The 24,895-nt window shown below is 38.5% G+C and overlaps 1 protein-coding gene across 5 annotated transcripts in view; it reads left to right on the forward strand.

The window, feature by feature from the left end:
* The window catches only part of LOC126419295 (2-oxoglutarate dehydrogenase complex component E1-like), a 135,005-nt gene that overhangs the window by 31,977 nt on the left and 78,133 nt on the right, over window positions 1-24,895 (forward strand). For 3 of the 5 annotated variants that reach the window (XM_050086464.1, XM_050086465.1, XM_050086468.1), the window contains exons 5-10: window positions 3,377-3,632; window positions 10,561-10,795; window positions 14,400-14,579; window positions 16,128-16,308; window positions 16,393-16,520; window positions 17,091-17,243. In XM_050086464.1, the coding sequence (XP_049942421.1) occupies window positions 3,377-3,632; window positions 10,561-10,795; window positions 14,400-14,579; window positions 16,128-16,308; window positions 16,393-16,520; window positions 17,091-17,243 (1,133 nt within the window). Of the gene's footprint in view, window positions 1-2,693; window positions 2,757-3,376; window positions 3,633-10,560; window positions 10,796-14,399; window positions 14,580-16,127; window positions 16,309-16,392; window positions 16,521-17,090; window positions 17,244-24,895 lie in introns of all 5 variants that reach the window. The other 2 variants (XM_050086463.1, XM_050086467.1) reach the window with 1 other exon arrangement.

Raw genomic sequence — 24,895 nt, forward strand, 5'->3', positions numbered from 1 at the left:
AGTAGCCTCTTCAGGTGCAGAAGGCAGGCGTGCTCTCATCCCACAGTATCACCAACACAACGAAAAATTGTGTGATGGCTGCTACGTCACAAGTGGCTGTCAACTGCAGAATCTCCAGCTCTGTGTATCGATCTCGAAGGGCTCTCATGGTTGTCGAAGATATGCACTCGGGCGTCTAGCCCCTGGTCTACCTGGAGTACTCACTGGCATGCAAGGGTGGCTGTCACTACCCATTTAGGAAACAGGAGCCAGCAGCATTGCTGTCTGCCACAAGAATGGGAGGAGTAGGAGCGGTGCCCACTCACTTGAAGCAGATGATGGACAGTGTCCAGGCTTTGTAGGTAAAGCCTCCAGCATATCTGCAGGATGATAGCAGCCTCCGCACCTGGTCAGTGTGGCCTCGGAAGTTGTCAGTGCAGCTGGCAGCAGTGGTGTCCTTCCAGCCAGACCTGTGGTTCCATAGGCAATCAAAGACAGCTAGGTGTGCCGAAGGTTGAACTCCATAGCCTCCCCTGTCATTGGATAGCTGCAGCTGACACAAGGGCCGAGACTACTCACTGGGCAGTCGGCACTCATCAGTCAGGTATTTATTAAGAAGGGTGGTGTCATTATGTTAGTGCGACCCTTGCGCTCTGCGATGGAGGAATGGCTACGACATGTGTCCCGGTCTTACTTCACTGTCAGTTCTCCTAGTGACTTCAGACTTTCGGAACTTCACCTTTCAGATGCTCTTTTTTGCTAGCTCAGCACCTGTATATTTAAAGTTGCATTGTACTTAGCCATCCGTAAGAAACTCTGCTTTTTCACTAGTATGATGGTATCTCCATCTTCCATGTTTTGCTAGCAGATTTTGGCACTTGGTTGTTCCCATGTTTGCTACAAGCCACTCAGCATTTCCACAGCTGGCAGTCTACTGGTTATTAACACTGGCAGTTCGACTTCTGGGGGCTGCCAAGGTAGAATTTGGATGAATTTTTAGTGTCCACCAGGGATACTACCCTGGGAGCAACATTACTGTGGAACAGATACCTGTTGGAGACTTCTAATACAGTGTGAGAAGGAACTGAAATATTTTTTAGTGTTTGTTGTGGCAGTGATGAAGTATAGGCACACCATTATAGAAATAATCAAATGTAGTGAGGAGATTTCTTTGTGTTGACAAACAGGTTTTGTAAGTATTGTTTTGGCAAATTAATTATGAAGGAGAAAAGTAGACTTAATAGCGCTGTTAGGGAGGAAAATAAAAAGTCCATAAAGAAAGTTGCAAGATGAAAGATGACAAGACTTGATGTTGCTGAGCAGTTGCTATGATGACAAACAAAGTGCAGCAGAGAGCTCTGGCGATGTGGCAGAAATTAAGTTTGGTGGGTGGTATTGTGATGCATCTGTGTTGTTTTTCTTGTTTTGTGATCCAAACCAATAGTTGATTAATGGCAAAATTACACAAGGATTTTTCTGAAAACATTTTATACAATTCGTGTTCTTATAGATTTGAAGAAAATATCAATTTGCTGGTTTGGTGAGCTTGAAACGTCGTCACACATTATTGGGGTGGGCTTTTGCACTGTCTGGGTGAGAAATCGGTCACCCAAACACCTGGCAACAATTGTTCTCAGGTTTAAGTAGTAATCAAAGCAAATCCAGTCTTCATTGCATCAGAACTTAGTGGAAAGCCCTCACAAAATATTAAAAACTGTAACAGTAGTGAAGGAGATTCTACACACCATTCGTCATGTAGGTGGCCTCTTTGTAAGAAAGAATGATGGCTGTCATGAGTCTGTTGGTTACATAATGAGTATTACTGCATTGACACTGTACTCAAGAGATTATTAACAAAGTGAGAATTTATGTTGTCACTTTATTTGATGCAAACTCGTGGGACCACCCGGACTGTGCAAACATTTTAATTTTCAGTGTGTTGTTGCCTGTGTTGATGTAGTTTTAAGGCAAGTAGTGGCTCGTATCCTGATTCAGATAAACACCTGTAATGTTACATGGACCACATAGATACACGTGTGTAAAGTAGTGTGAACAATGTTTAGATACACGTGTGTAATATAGTGTGAGCCATGTTTAGATAACACACATGTAATATAATCTGTGACTAGTTAGTGGTCCTACAGCAATTTTTTGTTCGTTATATTAATTTGTACATATTTAAAGCAAAGGCTTTCATTGTATCTTTAGCAGTTTACATAGCTTTGCATGATACATATTAATTACTCTAGTGTTGCACACTAGTAAATGCAACATTTTCTCTTTCATGTTTTTGTGATGCTAGTTGTAACAGCAGTTTCTTTTCTGTCTGCCTACAGTGCTTAGCTCTTACTAATTTGTCAACTGTTGAAAGCAATTGGTGTCTGATGAACATAGTCATAATTTGCTTTCTACATCTATATGACTACTCTGCAATTCACACTTAAGTGCCTGGCAGAGTTGCTTTTGGTCACAGGCTACTGACTGCTAATACATAAAAATGCAGCTAAAGACTATGTTAACCATATAACTATTCAAATTTTAATCTCTTTCTTCGGATTATCCCCCTGGTTTTGGGGAAGCATGGGATAAAATTTACAAACACTGTTTAAGCTACGAAAGTGCAAATATCTTGACTTCCATTACCAGTTGCTTCCAGCAGTCCTGTTGTTTGCTGATTTGATTGTGGAATGTTGATGTTGTAATATGTTGTTTAGGCAAGCGAGCAAGCACCACTTATTCTCAAGATCTGCAGCGGAAAGTGGCTTCGATGATGGAAAGTACGTACCAGGGCCAATTCAGAATTATTCCTTCATACACCATTGCCTTCCTGCAGTGAATAAATCACATTTAATGTTAATATACGTCTAAACTTTGCTAATTTTCTCCATAAATAATTAATTTAAACACACATTTGCACAGCACAATAATTGTGTTCTGATAGTACCACTTGATGTGCAATTGCTTTTAACATTCTGCAAATTTAGTGCCACAACTTAATTATGCATGAAGCTTGTTTGTAACCTGCATGTTTTGGGTTATGGTAATGTATGATTGATATTACCTTTTAGGTTTCAAACTTCATCTTGTTGTTGGGAATGCTACAATTCTGCTTCAAAATGCTCTGTTTAGTGCACAAAAGCAACCTTTTATATAGGGATGTAATTTTTAACCATTGAATATGAGAAAGTGATGTTTCCGGCAAAGGTGTCACCTCTTGTCTGTTTTTTTACAGCTGTTATGGAAGGCAAGATCCATGTAGTTGAGGGTGAAAGTAAGAGTGTTAGCTTTTTGATAATGACCACTGTGGATATATAAATTTATTAGTTATAGTTATAAGATTGATATTTTGAGTGTTTTGTTTGTGAAACTAATCTTCAAACGACCTGCTTTCATACAGAGGAGACCGACATGGACCGTGTTTTCAAGCTGCCCTCAACTACATTCATTGGTGGTAAAGAGAAAGCTCTTTCTTTACGAGAGATCCTGAGAAGACTTGAAAATGCCTACTGCCGTCACATTGGTGTGGAATTCATGTTCATAAATTCCCTGGAACAGTGCAACTGGATACGCCAAAAACTGGAAAGCCCTGGTGTGATGGAAATAACGAATGATGAAAAGAGGCTTATTCTCGCAAGACTCACTCGAGCAACTGGGTTAGTGGATAACTCTTTCTATAATTATTGATAAAATAAAGTTTTCTATGTGGAACCACCATTCACATATTAAAAATTAAATGCTAAGCAATCAAAAGGTCACACAAAACTAAAGAAAGGGAATACCATCAAATAGTAAACACAGAGGAAGAGCATAAAAGATAGGACAACAGGAAGAACAGAGGAAAGAGACTAGTGTTTGTGTGAGTTAGTGCATATGAGGTGTTAGTTAAATTTTAATTACACACTACATTATGGGAAGTAGTCTTGTTCTTCTATTACTTGCATCCTCATACTCATTCCTCCCCCTATTTCCCTCTACTCCTATTGACAAATGCTGCCAGGGGGAAAGACTACGTTAACATGTCTTATATTATTATTATTATCTGCGATTGGACCCATACGGATCACGCAAAGCTTTTCCGATTCAATTTTTTAATTCTCCAAACTTATCTCATTCTTTCCCCATGAATTCTCTTTCTTTCCTCTGTCCATTTTGTCCCCTGTCTCTTGCAAACTTCATTCTCGGGTTGTACTTTCCAACTATTGATTTTTTGCCTGTATACATTTCTGTTTATAACTTCTGAAGAATTTATTTGTGCATTTGCTAGATCTGTTTTGGTTTCTTGTATCCAGGGTATGGTTTTCAATTTGTCAATGTATATTAAAATTTTGTGGGAGAGTCTGGGTGTTGGGAGTCTGTGGATATGACCGTAAAATTTTAGTCTTCTTTTCCGGATGTCTGCGGCGAGGTTAGATAATTTTTCTGTAGTTTTCCGAGACTGTAACCTGTATCCATCTTTCGTTCTTTTTGGGCCAAGAATCTTTCTGATAATTTTGCGTTCCTCTTTCAGGATGCCTTCCAGGTCGCCTTTTCTATGGAGTGTGAGTGTTTCGCTGGCATATAGTGCTTCGGGCTTGATTACTGTATTGTAGTGTCGTATTTTTGAGTGAATGGAGAGACACTTTTTATTGTAGATGTGGGTTTTCCAGTACGCTCTTTTCAGTTTTTGCAGTCTAACTTTTTGTGCAGTTTTCTCTCCCCCTGTGGGTTCTAGGACCTCGCCTAAGTATTTAAAGAATGGAACTCTCTCAATTTGCCCATATTTTGTAGTCAGTTTTTGAGTTTCAAATTTTGAGCAGATGAATTTGGTTTTTTGGAAGGAAATTTGTAGCCCAACTTTTTCGGCGCATTCTTTGAGAATGTCTATCTGTTTAATTGCTGTGGTCTCGTTTTCTGCTAGAATGGCCACGTCATCTGCAAATGCCAAGCATGAAATTTTAATACCATCTTTAGATCTTCCTAGTTGTATAGGCTTCCAGTAATTTTGATTCTTCAGTTCTTTTTCCCATTCTCGGATGACTTTGTCTAAGACAAGGTTGAAGAGGAGTGGAGACAAGCCGTCACCTTGTCTGACGCCGGTTTTGATCAGGAAGGGCTCTGATATTTCACCCAGGAATTTTATCTTAGAAGTTGTGTTTGTGAGCGTTTCTTTGATAAGGTTTAGGGTTTTCGGATCGAGTCCTAGCTCCTCAAGGATAATAAAGAGAGATTGCCTATCGATTGAATCATAAGCCTTTGCGAAATCAACAAAGGAACAAATGATCGGACTGTTTCTGACTGCTTTGTATTTTAGTGTTGTCTTCAAATTGAAAATTTGTTCTGCACAGGATCGGTGAGGGCGAAAGCCAGCTTGGTATTCACCAATACTGTGTTCGAGTTGTTCTTGTGTTCGTTGAAGAAGACAAGCTGAGAGGATTTTATAAGTGACTTGGAGAAGGGAGATTCCTCGATAGTTGTTTATATCTGCCATGTCTCCCTTTTTATGCAGTGGATGAATTAGGGCGCATTTCCAATCTTCTGGTAGTTTTTCTGTCTGCCAAATGTCTGTGATGATTTGAGTGAGTTCTTTGAGGGAATGTGGTCCAAGATTTTTAAGTAGTTCTGCAGTGATATTATCTTCTCCGGATGCCTTGTTGTTTTTCAGTCTATGAATATGTCTTTGGATCTCCTCTAGTGTAGGTGGTGGGGATTCTGGATTTGTGTAGATAGCAGTTTCTTGAGGCAATCTTGAAGAAGGTTCAGGGCAATTGAGGAGTCTGGAAAAGTATCTTGCCAGCTCCTCACAATTTTCCCGATTTGTGAGCGCTAGTTTTCCATCTGGTTTTCTGAAACATAGATTTCATGAGCCGTATCCATTGATTCTCCCAGCAAAGGTCTTATAGAAGTCTCGTACATTATAGTTACGGAAATTTTCTTCAATAGACTCACACTGTTCCTTGAGGTACTTCCTCTTGACTTGTCTGATTGTTTTTGCCACTTGTCTTCTGGTGTTGTGGAAGTGATCTAGATTATCTGGGGATTTTTTACTGTTATACTTCAGAAAGGCTTTCTTTCTTTCTTCCAGTGCTTTTTCACATCCAGAGTCCCACCAGGGGTGTTTTGTGTTCTTTTTCAATGGGATCAGTTCTTTTGCCTTCTTTGTAATTTTTGTTCGAAATTTTTCCCAAGAGTCAGCTGGTTCCCTTTCCCACTCCTCCTTCAGATTGGTTTCTTTGATTGTTCGTGTGTCAAATTTCATCATGTGTGTATTCTTCGGATAGAATTTTTTTGGTGTGAATTTCACTTTAATGCGTGTTAAGTAGTGGTCTGAGTCAATGTTCGCCCCTCTGCGGACTTGGACATCATGGATCTCTTTCTGTACGAAATAGGAGATGGCAATGTGGTCAATCTGATATTCGCCGATCTCTTGTATGGGGGACCTCCAGGTCTTTTGTTTTCTAGGTTTTTTTCTCAAAGTTGTAGACATTATTTTTAGATTATTTTGTTGGCATAGTTCAATAAATCTCAGTCCGTTTCTGTTGGTGAATCTGTGTGCTGGATATTTTCCTACAGTTTTTTGGTGTTCTTTCTCTCTGCCAATTTGTGCATTGAAATCTCCCATTAAGATTTTGATATCATCCCTGGGAATTTTGGCCATGACATCTTCAAGTTTAGTCCAGAATTGTCTTGTATCATTTAACCCTTTCATTACCCTTTGTATGTTCTTGTTTCATCCATATTTTCTTCTCTGGTTCTGCTAATGCAGTAAATTGTTTACTGGAAACACGACTGAGGGATAGGCTCTTGCTTACTACTTGCTACTACAATAATATGTCTTTAGTTTTTTTCTTCATCCAAGTGCCAATTGTTTTCCTGCCTCCCATTCACTGAGTGAATGTTGTATTTCCTGTAACCACAAATTCATTGGTGTCAATGAAGAGGTAGTGTTTTGAGATGTGTGAACAATAGCATACAATTGAGGTTTGTGAACTAACATCACAGATCATGCTGACTGCTGTTGTTGGGCTAAGAATATTTGTTGTGAATGCGTAGAGCTGACAAAATGTGACCTAGTTGTTGGTCATTACAGCAGAGTTTTAAAACATCATTCACATTTCAGTTTGTGACAGTGGGGATTATTCCTTCAATGAAGATAAGTCACCTTCTGCTACAAAGAAGAATGTCAGTGAGTTCTAATAATCTACAAGTTTGACTCCATTTATTGTTTGATCATCGTTTCATATAATATTTCATTTTTCTGGGAGTCCATTGTCAGTAACTGTATGCACTTTATTTTGTGGTAGTTGAGCAACAGTAGTTATCTGTAAGCCATAAGCTGATATTAACTACACTCCAGGAGGACACTTAGCACGATTGTTGATGTTTGTTTCAACAAAAGTCGCAGTATGGTGTTCTCTCTCGCTCTAAGGGACGCTCTATGCTGCTTGTATTTGGTGAGTAATGATTACCGTGAGATACATGCTTCATATCGTTAAAGTCAGTTTCTTTTCTTCCTTTCATAGTTTTTAGTGTGACCTTTGCCTTTCCCACTACTAGTTTGCAGTGTAACCTTTGACTTTTCCACAACCTGAGTTGTACTGCTACCATGTTTCATGTTGTGAGAATAGGTGCAGCTTCATAATCAGTGTCACTACTTTCAGTAATTGCTGATAAGACTGAAATACTTCAGGTGGTCTCAAAATACTTACTCACACTTTCTCATATTTGGAGATGTCAGTTGTTCATTACACCTTTCATCACCTGAGCCTGCTGTAACCAGCTATGGAGCAAGCTTCCGTATGTAGGCATCATCTAGAGGAGTCCCTCCCCCCCTCCCCTCAGTCTGGAGAAAGCTTGTGGTGCCACTGGGGCCATAATATTCTTAGTTCGATAATGGGGCTTTGGGGGAAATATTGAATAGCAGTAAGGTTTCAGCAGGAAAATTTCTTGGAGTGGAATGGGTGCTACCACCTTTCTTATTGCTGATGAAATCATAGTATGCACTGTTAGGAAGACCGTATTTGTGAACAAGGTGAATGATACCCTGAGATTTCTGTCCAATCTAGGTAGCACAACGCTGAAGAAACTGAAGACGTTTTAAAAGGGGCAGCATTTCAACCAACATGTAACCACTTTGATCCAGCTTTTATCAGGGTTTCCCAAAATCACTTAAAGTAAATACCAGGATCGCATCAGCAAGTTTTGAAAACGGGCTCTCCTTATGCACTGAACTTTCATAAGTACCTTAGTCATAGGTCTAAGAATACAGGTAGAGCACATCTCGACCAATTTTATGGAGCCTTTTGTATTGTCCTGATTTGGTTAAGTTTTCCAATTGTGTTGATCAGTGAGACAGAAGTCTAAATGCCTTTGATACTGTCCACCATGGCGTGATTAGGCTGGCTAAAGGCAATTGAAGAACCAGCTCCACACCAATGTCTATGCTGTGGCTGGTGAACCCACGATTTAATTTATAAGTTGTGTGTTCACAATATCTTGTACCAGAACCACAGTAACTTACTAATTTCCTCTAATGTTCCTAAGCAATTGGACAAACTTAGCTTGTTTCTTTAGACCGTGTCCATCCCAAGAGAATTCACAGTTCACGACATTGAGGTATATGCAATCTTGAGGACAGTGGAGCAGGTGAGATGTGTGTTGGTCATAACTTCTATGTCAGTTTTCATTCCCTCGGTACACTAAAACAATAGTATGAGAAGGATAGATTGTTACTCAACTTAAAGATGACACATTCGGGTGCAGAAAGGCACAACGAAAAGACTGTTAACTGAGTACCAGTCTATCCTTTTCATAATATTGTCATTATTTCGACCTGGATTTACCATTCTTTGATTTTATTCTTTTCATAATACAGTGAAACCTCTATATAACGTTTTTCAAAGGACCACAAATTCTAAACACTGTATAGAGGAAAACACTATAAAGAGGAAGGCTTCCAAATAATAATTACAGGGCATTACTGAAGATCGGGATACCACTAATCAGCTTTGACAAATGGTGCCATAGATGACATTTTAAACTTCCATAATACTCTAGTATGATATTCATTTGCAAATGATCAATGTATCAAATGATAAGTTTTTTGTAATTAAAACATGGGGCCCGGTAGGTGGATGGGTGAAAGTAAATGGTGCCAAAAAGATCGCAAGCAGAATGTGCGTCACATGTAACGCAACCAGGTTCTGCCGCTGACATACGAAACACGCTGAGTGCAGGCTTTCCGAGCCGGTGCGTACTGTGGATCCACAGAACGGAAAACGATGCGTCTACATCCAGTCACTTAAACGTTATAAAGAGGTAAATAATTGACCAGGGGTCCAAAAATATGAGCATTACATGGAGGAAATTGTAATATAGAGGAAACGCAGTAAAGAGGAAAATTTAACATTGTTTATATGGGCTTTTAGTCGGGACCGAAAAAAACAGATGTAACATAGAGGAAAATGTTATAAAGAGGTTTCACTGTATTGTTCATATTCCAACGTGGAGTTTTCCACTGTTTAGAACACCAAAAGCCATACAGTGCATCAATTCAGCAGACAAAATTGCTTTGTTTGTCGAGAACACCTTCTTTCACGTACATCTGAGACGGAGGTGATATTCTAATGGAAGCTAGGGCATGTCGGAAATCAAGCAAATGATCTTGGTTGTGATAGCCGAGGCCTGTTCCTGCAGTGGCAAATCCTAAAAGCCCTCTATATGCTGTAAGCTATCCAGGGACAAGAAGGCTCATGCATCGTTGGGAGTTGGAATGGCTGGAACTGAGAGACAAGTAGTTGCAGTCAGTCTGCTGGTCTGCTGTACTCTGTTAACTTGGCATTGGTTTTAGCATAGCTCTTCTACAGGTAGAAGGACTCGTCATTGTACAGGACATTGACACGTGTATATCTTAAAGCCCTAGTTTTGGTCAGTGAACACAGTTTTCATAAGGGTGGACAACCCATAATTTTGTTTGAAATATGATTTCAGTTTTGTGTGAAACCACTCTGTGGCAAACAAAAAATAAATAAATATATTGAAAATCTCCCAAGTGTGTTCCTCTCATCATGGAGCCTGAGTGACATTTCTTTCCTCTCTAACATTCTACAACCTCTCCCTCTTTCTTCCTCTTTTCTCCCAGAGGAATAAATTAATAGTTCCAAAAGCTAGAATAGTTTTTTGGACCTTTGCATGTCTCTGCTGGCAGTACTTAGAATTTCGCTTCCCTATGGTACTCTTTAAAGTTTACAGTTTTCGGTTGTATATTTTTCTACACATGCATAAGGTGTTTACATTTCTTAACAAAATGATGCACGCACGACTTACGTACCATTTGAAAATAACAACAGGGCAGAAACTTGTCTGTGAGATAATGGGTCAACTTCAGAATAAATCATTCTAGATGAAAGAAAAATGGTTTTATCCTCTGTATTATTTTGTACAGGCAACTATAATTTGTGTAAAAATTGTTGCTGTTTAAAAGGTTGGCAAGAAAACGATAATTTAGCCTGTACCAACTATATCTTTAAATGTAATTTGTAAACTATATTTCTCTAAAAGAACAGTTACTGATGAAATTAATTGACATTTCGTATTTTTCCTCAGGTTTGAAGCATTTCTGGCAAGAAAATGGTCAAGTGAAAAAAGGTTTGGTTTGGAGGGTTGTGAAATCCTGATACCAGCCATGAAGCAGATTATTGATAGCTCAACAGAGTTTGGAGTGGAATCTATTGTGATGGGTATGCCACACAGAGGTCGTTTGAATGTTTTGGCCAATGTTTGTCGGAAGCCTCTGGAACAGATTTTTACTCAATTTGCTGCCCTGGAAGCTGCAGATGATGTAAATAACTATTCCTTAAAATTTTTAAAACAACAAAATAGTCTCGAATTAGAATAAATTGACCATAATGTTGGTTTAGTCTTCTTTTTATCTATCAATGGTAGTGCAGTAGCTAGTTGTGGGTCTTTATATGGATTACCAACTTAAATTGAATCCTCCCTTCATTTTTATATTTTTGTTTTGTATTGGGGCTTGTTGTGTTTTACATCTGATTATGTGTATCACTTCGAATTATCCTACTCAGCAGTGAATCACTTAAGCCAGTCTCTCATAAAAATTATGTTACTAATATTTTGAAAGGTATGACTCCTGAAAATTGTGATAAGACAAGGATTGAGTTTCTTGCTCTGTTATAATTATTGATTTGGTTATGTACATGGACCGGTTACAGCTTTGAAACCTTGTTTTACACAGGCTTAATATACTTTATGTATTTTGAATATGGTGTTCAGTGCACACTTTCGAGTAACAAGTCAGTACATAAAGAGTATGATGTTATTTCACATATAAACTGCTGTGTTAACATAAGTTTACTCGGATTTATGTTAAGGATGTTAACATAGGCAATAGTTCATTTAATTTACATCATTTCATGATGTATGGAGCGTAAGGCTTGTTCAGTGCTTCTTCTTCTTCTTCTTCTGCTTTTACGGCCTCATTGGACCACTTCAGTCAATCATTTCTGGTCCTCTTCTTTGGTATTTTCCCCTTCGGAGTGGCCCAGTATCTCTTCATTCGTTCCGATGCTTTTCGTCGTTCCTTATCTGTAAATACCCTTTTCATTGTATGTCGTTTGTCAATTTTTGGTTTAAATCTTACTTCTGTGTCCCTCAACTTCTTTAAATTTGGCGTTTTGTTCTGCAAATCATCCAGAGTTATTTCCAGTTCTTCCATATCCTCTCTTATTTCCTTAAGCCATCCTCCTTGTTGTTTCAAATTCCAGAGTTTCTCAATAATTTTCCTTGATAATCTGGTTTCTGGTGTCCTCAGAATGTGACCACAAAAAGAGATCCTTTTCTTTCGTATAGTATCAGTGATGGGCTCCAGTTCTCTGTATACCACTTCATTTTGAACTATCCGCCATTGCCCAGCTTTTTGATATTTCTTATTTATGCATGTTCTAGCAATTCTTCTCTCTACTTTTAAAATTTTGTCAATTCTGTTTTTCTGGGTGACTTTAAAAAGAGTTTCACTTCCGTATGTAACCTCTGGTTGAACCACCGTCTTGTAATGTTTTAATTTTGTTTTAATTGATAGACATTTTTTATTGTAAGTAGACCATGTTAGTTTTTGAGCTTTTATCATTTTATTAGTTCTTGCTCGCCATGCAGGTTTCTCGTCCAATTTGTGTGTTATAATTTCACCCAGGTATTTAAATTGTTTCACTATTTTAATTTCCCTATTGTTCACTGTGATGTGATCTATTACAAGTGGATCCGTTACCATTATTTCAGTCTTTTCAAATGATATCTGGAGTCCTAATTTTTGTGCTATATTTTGTAAGCTTGTTATTTGTTTTGTGGCTTCCTGAATATTATTAGCTAGTAATGCTAGGTCATCAGCAAATCCCAAGCAATTTAGGTTTTTTTATCTTTCTTAGTTCCAATTTTAATATTCATAGGATTTTCCTTGTACCATTCTCTCATTACATATTCAAGAGCACAATTGAATAGCAATGGTGATAAACAATCTCCCTGTCTCAACCCTGTTTTAATCGTAAATGGTTCAGATATTTCTCCTCTAAATTTTACTTTGGATTTGGTGTTTGTCAAAGTTAACTGTATCATTTTTATTAATTTAGGATGAAGTCCAAAATTCCTTAATATTTTCATCATTGAAGATCTATGGATGCAATCATACACCTTTTTGAAATCTACAAAGGTTATGACTAGTTGTTTGTGCCTTCTTTTGTAGACATCCATAACTAACTTCAAGGTGATTATCTGTTCTGGGCAGCTTCTCCAGGATCTAAATCCTCCTTGATATTCTCCCAGTTCCAGTTCTAATTGATCTTTACAGCGGTTGTATAGTGTTCTTGACATGATCTTATACGTGCAGTCTAAAAGGGAAATTCCTCTATAGTTGTCTGGATTTGATTTTTCTCCTTTCTTATGTAATGGATGTATTATAGCAGTAGTCCAATTTTCTGGTAATTTCTCTTCATTCCAGATTTTTACTATGCATTGGTGTAATGCTATCTTTACTGGTTCTGCTGCATATTTCCAAAGTTCAGCAAACGTTTGATCTTCTCCACTTGCTTTGTAGTTTTTGAGTTCTTTCAAAGCTCTGTAGACCTCATTAATTGTAGGTGGATTTATATTTTCTGCTGGTGTTTTAATTGGGGTTTCTGTGTTTATCTGAAGGAGTTCTGGGGGATCTTCACAATTTAGTAACTTGTTAAATGTTTCTGCTAGAATTTCTGTATTTTTACTATTGCTATGGGCTAGGTTATTATCTTTATCTTTTAACATTAATGTTGGAGGATCATATCTTTGTAATTGTCTGCCAAATATTTTGTAATAGTCTCTTGAGTTTGTTTTTTCACTATTCAGTGTTTCTCTCTCTCTCTCTCTCTCTCTCTCTCTCTCTCTCTCTCTCTCTCTCCCCCTCTCTCCTTCCCCCCCCACCCCCCACCCCCCCCACCCCCCCTCAATGAAAAGGCTCCGTTCTGAGATGAGATGTATACATGTCAGAGGATTTTAAAGTCTGAGATGTGCTGAAACAAAATATTTTGCAGCACCTTTTGATAGTGGCCTTAGGCTAAAATTGCAATATTAGTCTGTTCCCTAATCTTTAAATAATGCATTCTTATTTGTTCACAGATATGGTGTATTTTGAATAGAAAGTTGAAAAATGTATTTTTTGTTTTCCTTTGTTTTTTCTTGTCTTGTAGATATCGGTATGTAATGTTTCAGTTTTACCACAATTTGCAGTACTTTGTATTTATTGATGCACAATTTATTTATGCTGCCAGCTAAAAAAAAAAAATTATGGTAGCTTTCACTTATGTACTTTCTCATTTACTATTTTCACAGTAGTATTCTGCTTTATATACTTCCTCATTTCTTGCCATTTTTCTTTTTATCTGACTTCATTTGCTGCAAACTGTCATTCTGTTTGTCGAGCTTGTATCCAGTTACATGATTTGCCCTCTAGAACCTTAATTAAATGATGGAAAATGTGGGATAATATGATAACAGTATGAATTAGAGTATACTGCTACCTAAATATAGAGGTACTGAGTGGCAGATAGGCACATTTAAAAGTAGCCTAGGCTATTGGACAAAGTCCTCCTTCTGCTACAGTGCCCGGAGGTGAGCGAAGCTGTGTGTGTGTGTGTGTGTGTGTGTGTGTGTGTGTGTGTGTGTGTGTGTGTGTGTTAAATCAGAGGGACTATGATACCTTATTTTGCTTGTGAATATGCCTGCCTGCTGTTCAGTGCCTTTCTATGAGGTGAGTAGCAACCTATCCTAATTCATAGTGTTACAATCTGAAGCACCTTAAATTCCTTCTATCTGTTTATTTTCATATTCTACCCATTATCTTGGAGAGTGGTGTGCCGTGTGATGTGTTGGTAATCCAGTTTGACTATTTCTAATTTCAGGGGTCAGGTGATGTCAAATACCATTTGGGTACTTACATTGAACGTTTAAACCGTGTGACTAACAAAAACATTCGACTAGCTGTGGTAGCCAACCCTTCGCATCTTGAGGCTGTAGACCCTGTTGTTCAGGGGAAGACACGTGCTGAACAATTCTACCGTGGTGATGGAGAAGGAAAGAAGGTGAGGCCACATCATCTTACTTACTTTTAAATATAGTAGAAAGTACAAGATGGAATAATGACAGTATTAGGAAAAGCATAGATTGTTACTCACTGCATGGAGGAGACATTTAATTGCAGACACGCAGTGAAAAGACAGCTAAACATTTAAGCTTTCAAACAAAATAGTTCTTCAGAAACAGAACAAACAAACACACACACACACACACACACACACACACACACATATATGGCTTCTGTCTCCTGCTGCTGTGGCCAGAGTGCAGACTGCAACTGCATCTGATGTGAACAGCAATCTAGGGTTTAGTGGCATGTGAAGGAAGCATTTGGGGGAGGGGGAGGGGGGGGGATAGCAGGGTAGGGATGGAAGATGATGTGCTGCCTGTGAGAGCATGCAGGGACATGGGAAGGGGGGGTGGAGGTGAAGGATAGGGCTGCTAGGTGCAGAATTGGTAGGCTGTATTCGGTGGGGCTGGGGGAGGGGGGGTGGAGGATGTAGGGAAGGAGAAAAGACTGAAAGTTTTGGTGAAATAGAAGCCATGTATAGTGCTGGAAGGGGAGCAGGGAAGGACTACTGAAGGCCAAGGTCAGGCAGGTTACGGGAATGAAGGAGCTCCCAGCTGTGCAATTCAGGAAAGCTGTGTTGTTAGGAAGGATCCAGATGGTGCAGGCTGTGAAGCAGTCATTGAGGTGAAGCACATGGTGTTGGCCAGTATGTTCAGCAAGTAGTTGGTCCAGCTGTCTCTTGGCACGTTTGGTGGCGACCTCTTGTTAGTTATCATGCCCATGTAGAATGCAGTGCAATGGTTGCAGCTGTGTCTGTAGATGACATGGCTGCTATCAAAGATAGCCCCGACTTTAATGGGACAGGAGATTTCTGTGACAGGACTGCAGTACGTGGTAGCAGAAGGATGTATGGGAGAGGTCTTGCACCTAGGTGTATTGCAGAGATATGAAGCGTGAGGCAAGGGGTTGGGAGCATGAATGTAGTAGGGGTGGACAAGGATATTACGCAGATTCAATGAGCAGTGGAACACCACTGTGGGAGGGGTGGGAAGGATAGTGAGTAAGCTATTCCTTCTTTCAGAGCACGATAAGAAGAGGTTGAAATACTGCTGGGGAATGTGATTTGGTTGCTCCATTCCTGAGTGGTACTAAGTCATGAGAAAGTGCTCATTTGTGGGCAGAGTGTTGATATATGGCAGGTGCAGTTGGAGACAGTGGCCGCCTGTGTGTTTGTTTGTTTGTTTGTTTGTTTGTTCTATTTCCAAAGATTGGCTTTTTTGTCCAAAAGCTTAAATGTTTAGCAGTATTTTCATTGTACCTTTCTGCAACTTGGTGCATCCTCTATGTGGTGTGAAGCAGTCTGGCCTTCCCATCTTTATGTACTAATTTTTGATTGTTTGGTGAAATATTTTGAACATTGTTTCATGTCTGTTCTGTTTGAATATAAAGATACTCGAACATCAAATTCGTCTGTTGCTACAGAAAATTCTATCTTTTACTTAAAAAAGTAAGTGAGTAAATATGCCTTACATTCCTCTACCAGGTTATGTCCATGCTGCTACATGGTGATGCTGCATTCTGTGGTCAAGGCATAGTGTATGAGACCTTTCACTTGTCAGATCTGCCTGATTACACTACACATGGAACCATTCATATTGTAGTCAACAATCAGATTGGTTTCACCACCGACCCAAGGCATTCACGGTCCTCCCCATATTGCACTGGTATGTATTCTGTTACTTTTTTGTGTGTATCTGTTAGTGGTGTGTGTAATACATTCTATGTCTAACTATTAAATTATGTTGTAGATGTTGCCAGGGTGGTAAATGCACCCATCTTCCATGTCAACTCAGATGACCCTGAAGCTGTAATGCATGTGTGTAAAATTGCTGCAGAATGGAGAGCAACATTCCACAAAGATGTTGTAATTGATATTGTAAGTAGAATAAATCTGCTGTTGTGTTTTGCGGAAACTGTACAAAACATTAAATTGATTTGTGTGTGGTTACGATTCAGGTCTAGATAAAACAATAGTTATTACTTATTTATTTTTTTCATAAGGTCAGTGTGTGTATAACTGTCCACCTCCCCCCCTCCAATCACTCCGACCCTATTCATTGACATAATAGCCAAATGTGCAAGCTGGATCACTGTACCAGCTCTGAGTTACTATCAGTTGCAATGCTTTATTAGATAGAGCATGAAAATGTTCATATTTGTTCTCTTGTATGTTTCACAACATTAATTAATTGAAACATTTAATATGGCACTACAGTTCTGTTCATCACACATTCATTGGTTTCTGTATCACTTGCAATTCTTTTGTGCTGTGATTGATGCCATTACCAAAAGAATTAACATTATAAGTTGCAGCACAGGAGTCTAATCACTTATGGTAATTTCATTATATGTAGGTAGGCTCCTTTTAAGTTATTGAGTTTTTATTAATTTCCTGCTTTTGTCATAGTGTTTATTAGATGTAAGTGTTTTCTCTTTGCTATCGTAGGTCTGCTACCGACGCAATGGCCACAATGAAATTGATGAACCCATGTTCACCCAACCATTAATGTATCGCAAGATCCGTAAAACGCCGCCAGCATTGGACAAATATGCAGATAAACTAATAAATGAAGGCGTTGTTACAGCAGAAGAGGTTAAGGTGAGTGTTGTCTATAATGTATAGTAGATATATACGATACTACCAGACAAGTATAACTATAACAGCAGCAACCAAAAGTTAACACAATATCTCAACACAGAGTTTCAAGAAAATGGAAGAATGAAATATCTATCCAAAGTCATCAAAATTACAGAAGAATGGATAATTTGGTTGGGAGCAGAGGTGTTAAAAAGTTAATAATAGCTGCACACAGATGGAGGAGGGGACAAGGCAGACTGCCTCTCTTATACTCGGTTCATCATAAGAATAAACCTTATGTAAACATTGCACTGTGTATTCTTCCACGTTTGCTGGAACCTCATTGGATTGTGTTTTACATGGAGCGGAGGCCAAGCTGTCTCGAGTACAGTAACGTATGATAATGAGGATAAGTTTTATGCTGTGCATTATGCAAACATAGATTCAGCAATAATATGGGGCAGCAGCTTTACCGGCGCATTTGACTTCGACAGCACTGGCCAGACAAGTGATCCAACTAACCTGCAGTGATGCAAACAGTTGCAGTAAAGACGTAAAAAGTGATGAGCAGAGAACAATATAGCTTTGAATGTCATTTAATTTTGAAACAGAAGAAAATAATGTGTGGTAAAACTCAGGCGATACGCTTCGTAAGTGATTGGATGGAAAACAACGCGCTCTTGATTATAGCTAACACAGTACTGTAATTAAAAACGAGTTATAAAAATGCCGGCTTCAACAGTGGTCATTTTTCTGCGTGACCTATGTGCGGCGCAAAAGTGCACTGAGGTGATTTTACCACATTGTTAAATATTGAACCACTGAAGGTGTTACAGTCAGTCATCTGGTAATCTCAGAACTTCTTCCATATCGGACTTCGAGGAATACATTTCATTTCAGTACAGCTATGTTGACAATGAGGCGACCAGCAACAGAATCCCAAGCCACCAATAAGTCCACATGTCCTCCTCTTTTATGACAGGCTGTTCTGCATTTCGCCATTGTTCGGCAGTGATATGTTACAAAGCTTTGTGCATTAGTTCCACTATGTTTGGCAACTTAAATGTCCTGTTATTTCTCGCAACAAATTCCTTACCTTTGCTCTAGGTCAGTTTTATTGGATTCAGATTACATTGTTGATGTGGCACAAGTAAAAATGCAGCAAGGGTAGTGTGTGCTCAGTGCCCTGAAAATTATTGTTTTCTATGTTTGTACGATGCTTATCATTCTGGTTCGTGAGAGACCACATCCGTTCTACAAAACATTGGGCATATTCAGACAAAGACTATTTGATTTCTCATTTTTCTCCAAACATTTTAATTCTGTAATGATTTCTTAACTTCAACAATCTTTTATAAAAGATCGATAATTAAGAATGTGTATTTTCAGTGAAAACCAGAATTTTGCGTGTGACATGTTATTGGAAACTAAAAGACATGCATTTTTCTTACTTACCATCCGCGGCTCGTGGTCTTGTGGTAGCATTCTCACTTCCTGCGCATGGAGTCCCGGGTTGGATTCCTGGTGGGGTCAGGGATTTTCTCTGCCTCAAGATGACTGGGTGTTGTGTGTCTTTCATCATCATTGACTTGCAAGTCGCCAAAGTGGCGTCAGCTACAGAAAAAGGACTTGCAATTTCGGCGGCCGAACACCCCGCATGGGGTCTCCCAGCCAACAATGCCGTACGATCATTTCATTTTTTTCTTACTTACCACATATTTAATGAATTTAAATATTTTAGGTATTCAACCTGAACAGAAAATAAAAATAGATTTGTACTCTCCAACAAGTTTTGAATTGCTGTCTGCCACCATGCCCGTATATTAATCTATGTTGCTACTGATTACGCCATGCATATGATTAAATTTTGTTCCCTTACATTTAGTACATACTGTTTCTCAAAAAACTTCAAGGCTGATTTTTCTTTATAGTTTTATGGAAACATTAAGAACAACTTGTTTCTAGTCATTAGTGGTGTTCCACGTGTGTGTTTCACTACGGAGCAGAAAGCAGTGTCATCCATTTTCATGGTACTTATGAACAGCAAGACAGTTATAGCATAAGTAACATTTACAGAGACTTTGACTGTACATAATTATTGAAATAAAAATTATATTGCTATAAAGTACAGTTAAGATGTTGATGGCTGTTAACACATCAGAATATATTTAAGTTTCATACACAGTGACGTAGTAATAAGATCTCTAATACTTAAGTTGGACCTACTTCCAAGGGCGGAACAACACCAGTGTAAGAGAGCTGCAGCTGCTGACCAATCATCGCGTTTGTGTTTGTTTGCATCAGGTTTATTATTATGACGAACAGAGTATAGTTAATGATATTTTACCATAACTTAATGCTGAATGAGATGGAGTGAAAGTAAAATGTTTGACTTAAACTTGCAGAGTTTGCTGAAAATTGCTGTAGACGTTGATCTAAATAGTCAGTGCCAATGTAGATTTGATATCTTGATAGTTTGTGTCACACTAAGTGGTAAGTAAGGATGAGAGAAAATGAAGACTGACAAAAAGGGACAAAGCCGGGCATATTAAATACAACAGTTGATGGTAGGTTGAGTACCCCAAAGTGTACACCCATCTACACCTGTATGAAGTGCTTGTATAAAGTTATTGAGACCTGGTTCACAAATCTTCCTGTTGTGTTTATTGATATATTATGCAGCAGATTATTATGTGCCCACTACAGTCTGTCACATATCATTCAGCAATCAGTGACGTTTATGTCTACTAAGGGAAATAAAAAGTGCTTGCACTGTCTCTGTGCACAAAGGTCTGTGTTCACAGCAGAAACAGAATTGTCTCGCACATGAATTTAGGCAGTGCTTATTATTATTTGCCCGTTTGCACTCTCAGTTCCACAGCCATTACTCATTTTTCCACCTCCTCCCCTCCCCCACTCCTCTTTCTCCTTCTACCAATATTCTTCTCCTTTCCTTGCCACAGTTTCTGTCACTGCCTTCATGTGTTTATGAATACATTGATTCTTCACTCATTCCTTTTTTGTTGCTCATGTTTATGATGTTGTTTATTGTTTTAATTTTCAGTCAGACTTTCTTCTATAAGTTACCGTTATTTACCCAAATGCAAGCTGACCTTTCTTCCCAATTTTCATAGTCCAAAAATCTGTCTGTGGTACAGATTCAGGGGCAAAGCCTAAGGAAGTTCCAAGAAATGCCACTAGAAGCCACTATAAGTAGTTATTTAGCCAAGGAAACCGTTGTGGCAATGTTTTGAGTATAGAATGTTGTTTTTTTCTTCTGCCCCTTGGGAAACTCAAATTTAATGTTGTTCATCTTTGAATTTAGCAGTTTTTCAAACATTTATAACAAAAATAAATAAATCTTGTTTCATAAACACCATCAAAATGGAAGTTTTTAAGGAACTTACAGACATTGGCAAATATGATAATTAAAGTTTCACGATTAGACAGCTACAGCTCCATTTGGAAGCTGTTGGTACATGCTGATGTACGTCGAACCACTTCTCAATGCTACCAACCTGTGATGTAATAATAGTAAGTGTTTTACTGCTTTAATTTAATTTCCTGTTTATGAGTACAAATAAGTTCCACATTTGAACGTGAGAGTCCTTATAAATGAGCTTTTATGAAACTGGTGCAGCAAGAATTGCCTGTGATGCCATCTCTCAAAGCCCACCTGCGTTTAGTTCGTAATTATGGCCTCCTGTATTCTAGATGACTGTGCCCTGTCTTGTTTGTGGAACAATATTGACAGGCATAGAAGATGCTACAGGAGAAAGATTTCCTGCAGTGATGACAATACTTACAGTTTGCACTTTGAATGGATCACTTATACTGGAAATGATTCTGTGTAGACAAAGCATATTGCGAAATGTTAACTTCCGTGGCTGGAATTGTCACAATTTATAAAATGTTCCTGGCTCTTATGCCATGGACAAATGGATTACACCTTAAATTGTATTGTTTAGAGTGTTAAGAAAAGTAATCTAATAAAGTACCCTGTCTAACCTCTGACAGAGATGATAAAAATCAGTGTCTTTAATATGTAGATTGCTGTTCACCACATTTATATCTTTTAAATCAAGTGCGATATTCTGTCAAGCTGAAAGGTAACTTTCTTGGAGGAAAACACTATATTTTGTCGAAAGAAAAAAAAATAATTCGGTGACATTCATATTATATTGAAAGAGTGTATATAACTCAAAACACGAGTTTCAGTACAGTCTATATAACTCTTAGTGGCCCCAGTTCCCCTCAGAATATTTCGGAAGATATTGTGAATTCTCACTGGTCCCAGTGTTTGGGTTGTAACTGTAATTTTAACTGTCAAGCTGTGTAAATTTAATTCCTGTGGATCACTGCAGGAAAGTATTACTTCCTACAAATCCCTGAGAGCTGGCGCCACTTTATACTTTACCCGTCATACGATGAGCCATATTTGTTTAGATTTTTAAGTGTGATGCAGTGAACAACAATTCTGTTTTCCACTGTGGGGGGGCCATAAATCACCTGTGTGTGTGTGTGTGTGTGTGTGTGTGTGTGTGTGTGTGTGTCATTTTAATACATAATTATGGTTGTAGTAAACAAGTGAGAACAATGTTCGTGTTCATCACCACTTCAAAACATTAGTGCTATAGTGTTTTTGTTTACTATAACCAGTTTCATATTAATATGATGGATGTACCATTTGTGTACACCCATGAACAGTGATTGTGCAAATTTATGAGTACAGACATATGCGCTTGATAATGGAAAACAGCTGAAATCAGGTCATTATGGTACAAATGACAATTTCTGGTACTACATAAGGACAAGTCATTTTGTAACTTCATTACAAAAAACCTTGAAAAGTAGTTGACCAGTTTGCATCAAATTTTTGCACCCTACTCTAATAAATGTTCAGATGAACATAGGCTACATATATTGTCTAAAGGGGAAATGTTACCAAAAATCTCAGAGCTCTTAGCCAATTTACTTGAAATTTTTACACAATATACTAATAAACATTCAGATGGACATATGCCATACATCTTTTGAATGACAATTTATTTATATCTTATTGGCTTATAATTGTCATATCATTAAGTAGTGTGAATCATCTGAAACTTTGTAAGCTGACCCTTTCGCAGATTAAAACTATACAAAATACTATAGTTGAAACTGCTGTCCTCACAAATCCAGCAACTAGAAAGGTCTCTCTCTTACACCGTAGACCAGTTGTCACAACTGATTTACCCATTCATCAGGTTGCGTCTCCATAACAACAAACAAAATCTTAAGGTCAGAGGAGGGGGAGGAGATGAGCAAAGATGGAGGTAGAAGGAGGTGGGCAGAGTGTGGGGATTGTAATGCATATCCATTCCCATATATATTTAGCAATTCTGAAGCATTGCTGCTAGCAATTTTATAACAGGATTGACAAAAAAAGGAATTGATTTTCGAGATGTTCTTCTCTATTGTCTGCTGTTCTTTCTGTTTGTAACCCCTTTTTATTCTATCATAGCCCATTTTCCAATTTGACTGAATTTGTGTTTTCCATTGTCTGGCATAAATTCTTTTCTAGTCACCTTGTTCACGTGTTCCCGGAGGTTTCTTACTTCCTGTTCCCCCTAGGCAAATTGTCATTTCTTTCGTCTTCTTGGCATTTAAACCTGCTAGACCAAAAATTAATATGTGGCTCGAGATTATACCCATTGTGATTTCCCATTGCCTTTGGTGTGATAAGCTGGTTAGCTTCAGGTATATACAGCAAGTTTCCAGTCATCCAGTTTAAATTTTCTTTCGTTATTTCACCTAATAAAGCATATGGATTGTTGTTAATTACAGTCACTTCTTTCATCCTTCTTACGATTTGAAAGTTAAGTAAATACCTGTAAATTATTAATTGTTATTGCGATTGCTTTATTGTAAATTAAGTAGTTTCTCGGATTGCTTATGTTATAGGTATTCATTTAATTGTCAGATGCGATTGTCAGCCGACATATCAATTCAGCTTAGAATATACCTGCATTTACAAACATAATTTTCTTAAAACAAATTGTCTGCTTGTGTCAAAAAAATCTGTATTGCATTATGTTATCTTGCATTTTTGCAAGTATATAATTTGGTGTATTATGTCACCTGTATGTACAGGTGGTTGCAGATACTTGAGTGGTACAACATACACTTTCTGCAATCTGGCATGTGTAAGAGATTAATGCACACAGTGTACAAATGCTTTACAAGATTCCTGTTTGAGATTGATGTATTAGAGAAAACCAGTCAGTAGCAAATTATCCAAATAAAGATTTTAGCTCTAGAAACACGTAATGTTTCCATTTAACTAAACTGCCATGACAAAGGACTGGTTGGCAAGAAAATAGTTTCCTTAATTTTGAGACTAGGTTAGTGAGCAGCACTGCCAGCCCATGTGATACAATGTGTGTGTTTCATTTGTTGTTGAGATGAAGGTACATAATTGTTTTGTACAGTATGTATATAGGCATGCAGCCGGAAGGAGGAGAGTTTGAAAGTATATTTTTCAAGCACATTTTCTGATAATTATCAAGAATTTTGGTCATTTGTATCTCTCTTGAAATGTATATTCAACATAATTTGTGACTGTGTGCTCAGTTTAACTATCCACAGGAGTTGTCAGAGTACAATGTCCATAAAATTTTGTGCATCAACCACTGAAATACATCAAGAGAAATTGAGAATAGATTGCGTACACACATTTCTGCAGTCGCACACTGCAAGCCATTGTACAGTGTTATAGTAAGTTGTATCCACCATCCTTTTCGTTCCATTGTCTAATTCCTTTGTCAGATAATAAATGGGAAAAGTTATTCTTCCTGTGCACTTTTCTAAGAGGCATAATTATTCTGTGATTCTTCAGTTTCTCCTGGAATGTTTGTTGTTCGAACAGTCCATGGTAAGAAATGTCGCTATCATTAGGTGTGCTGACAAACTGAGCTCCTGAGGGCATGCAGCCGATTTATATCCCCACCCACTGCAAGCAGTTCCCTCCTTAGGGCACTCGTCAGCAGTCACGGAGATGATTGCATTGGCGTCTGTGGTAGCGTTGATGTTGCTGCCCTGTCCACCCTAGTCGCCAGATTGGTGTTTGCTGAACTTCTTGTAATTAGACCCAGGGCTGATTCCCAAGCTTGGTCCGCAAAAGGTATAATATTTCAATCCATAGAACTTCTTACCCCACCCTAACCTAGCACTTAGCTTCTTCCTAAGATTTACAAACCCAGTCACCCTGGCAGTCCCATAGTTGCTGGCTTCAGTGTACCCACTAAACATATATCTGCAATCTATTGTACAAAGACCCCCTCATATGTTAAAGAAATCTATCATTTCCCAGATTGCCTGAAATCTGTGTCTATCCCACTCCCACCCCACTCCTTTGGTTGTCAGCATTGATGCCACCTTCCTCTGTATCAATATTCCCCATGTACATGATGTATCTGCTACTGGACGTTACCTGAACTAGCACCCACCTGATTCCAAACCTATAATGTCCTTATGCTCACCTTGATCAACTTTATACTTACCAACAACTTCTTTACCTTTGATGGGCATACACATACACAGATCAAAAGCATGGCCATGGGAGTCGGGATGGCTCCTTCCTATGCCAATTTTTTGGTTTCCTGGGATCTATTAGCATTCAGCCCCTGGTTTGG

Source organism: Schistocerca serialis, chromosome 9 (genome assembly GCF_023864345.2).
Source record: "Schistocerca serialis cubense isolate TAMUIC-IGC-003099 chromosome 9, iqSchSeri2.2, whole genome shotgun sequence".
In the NCBI taxonomy this organism is placed as follows: domain Eukaryota; kingdom Metazoa; phylum Arthropoda; class Insecta; order Orthoptera; family Acrididae; genus Schistocerca; species Schistocerca serialis.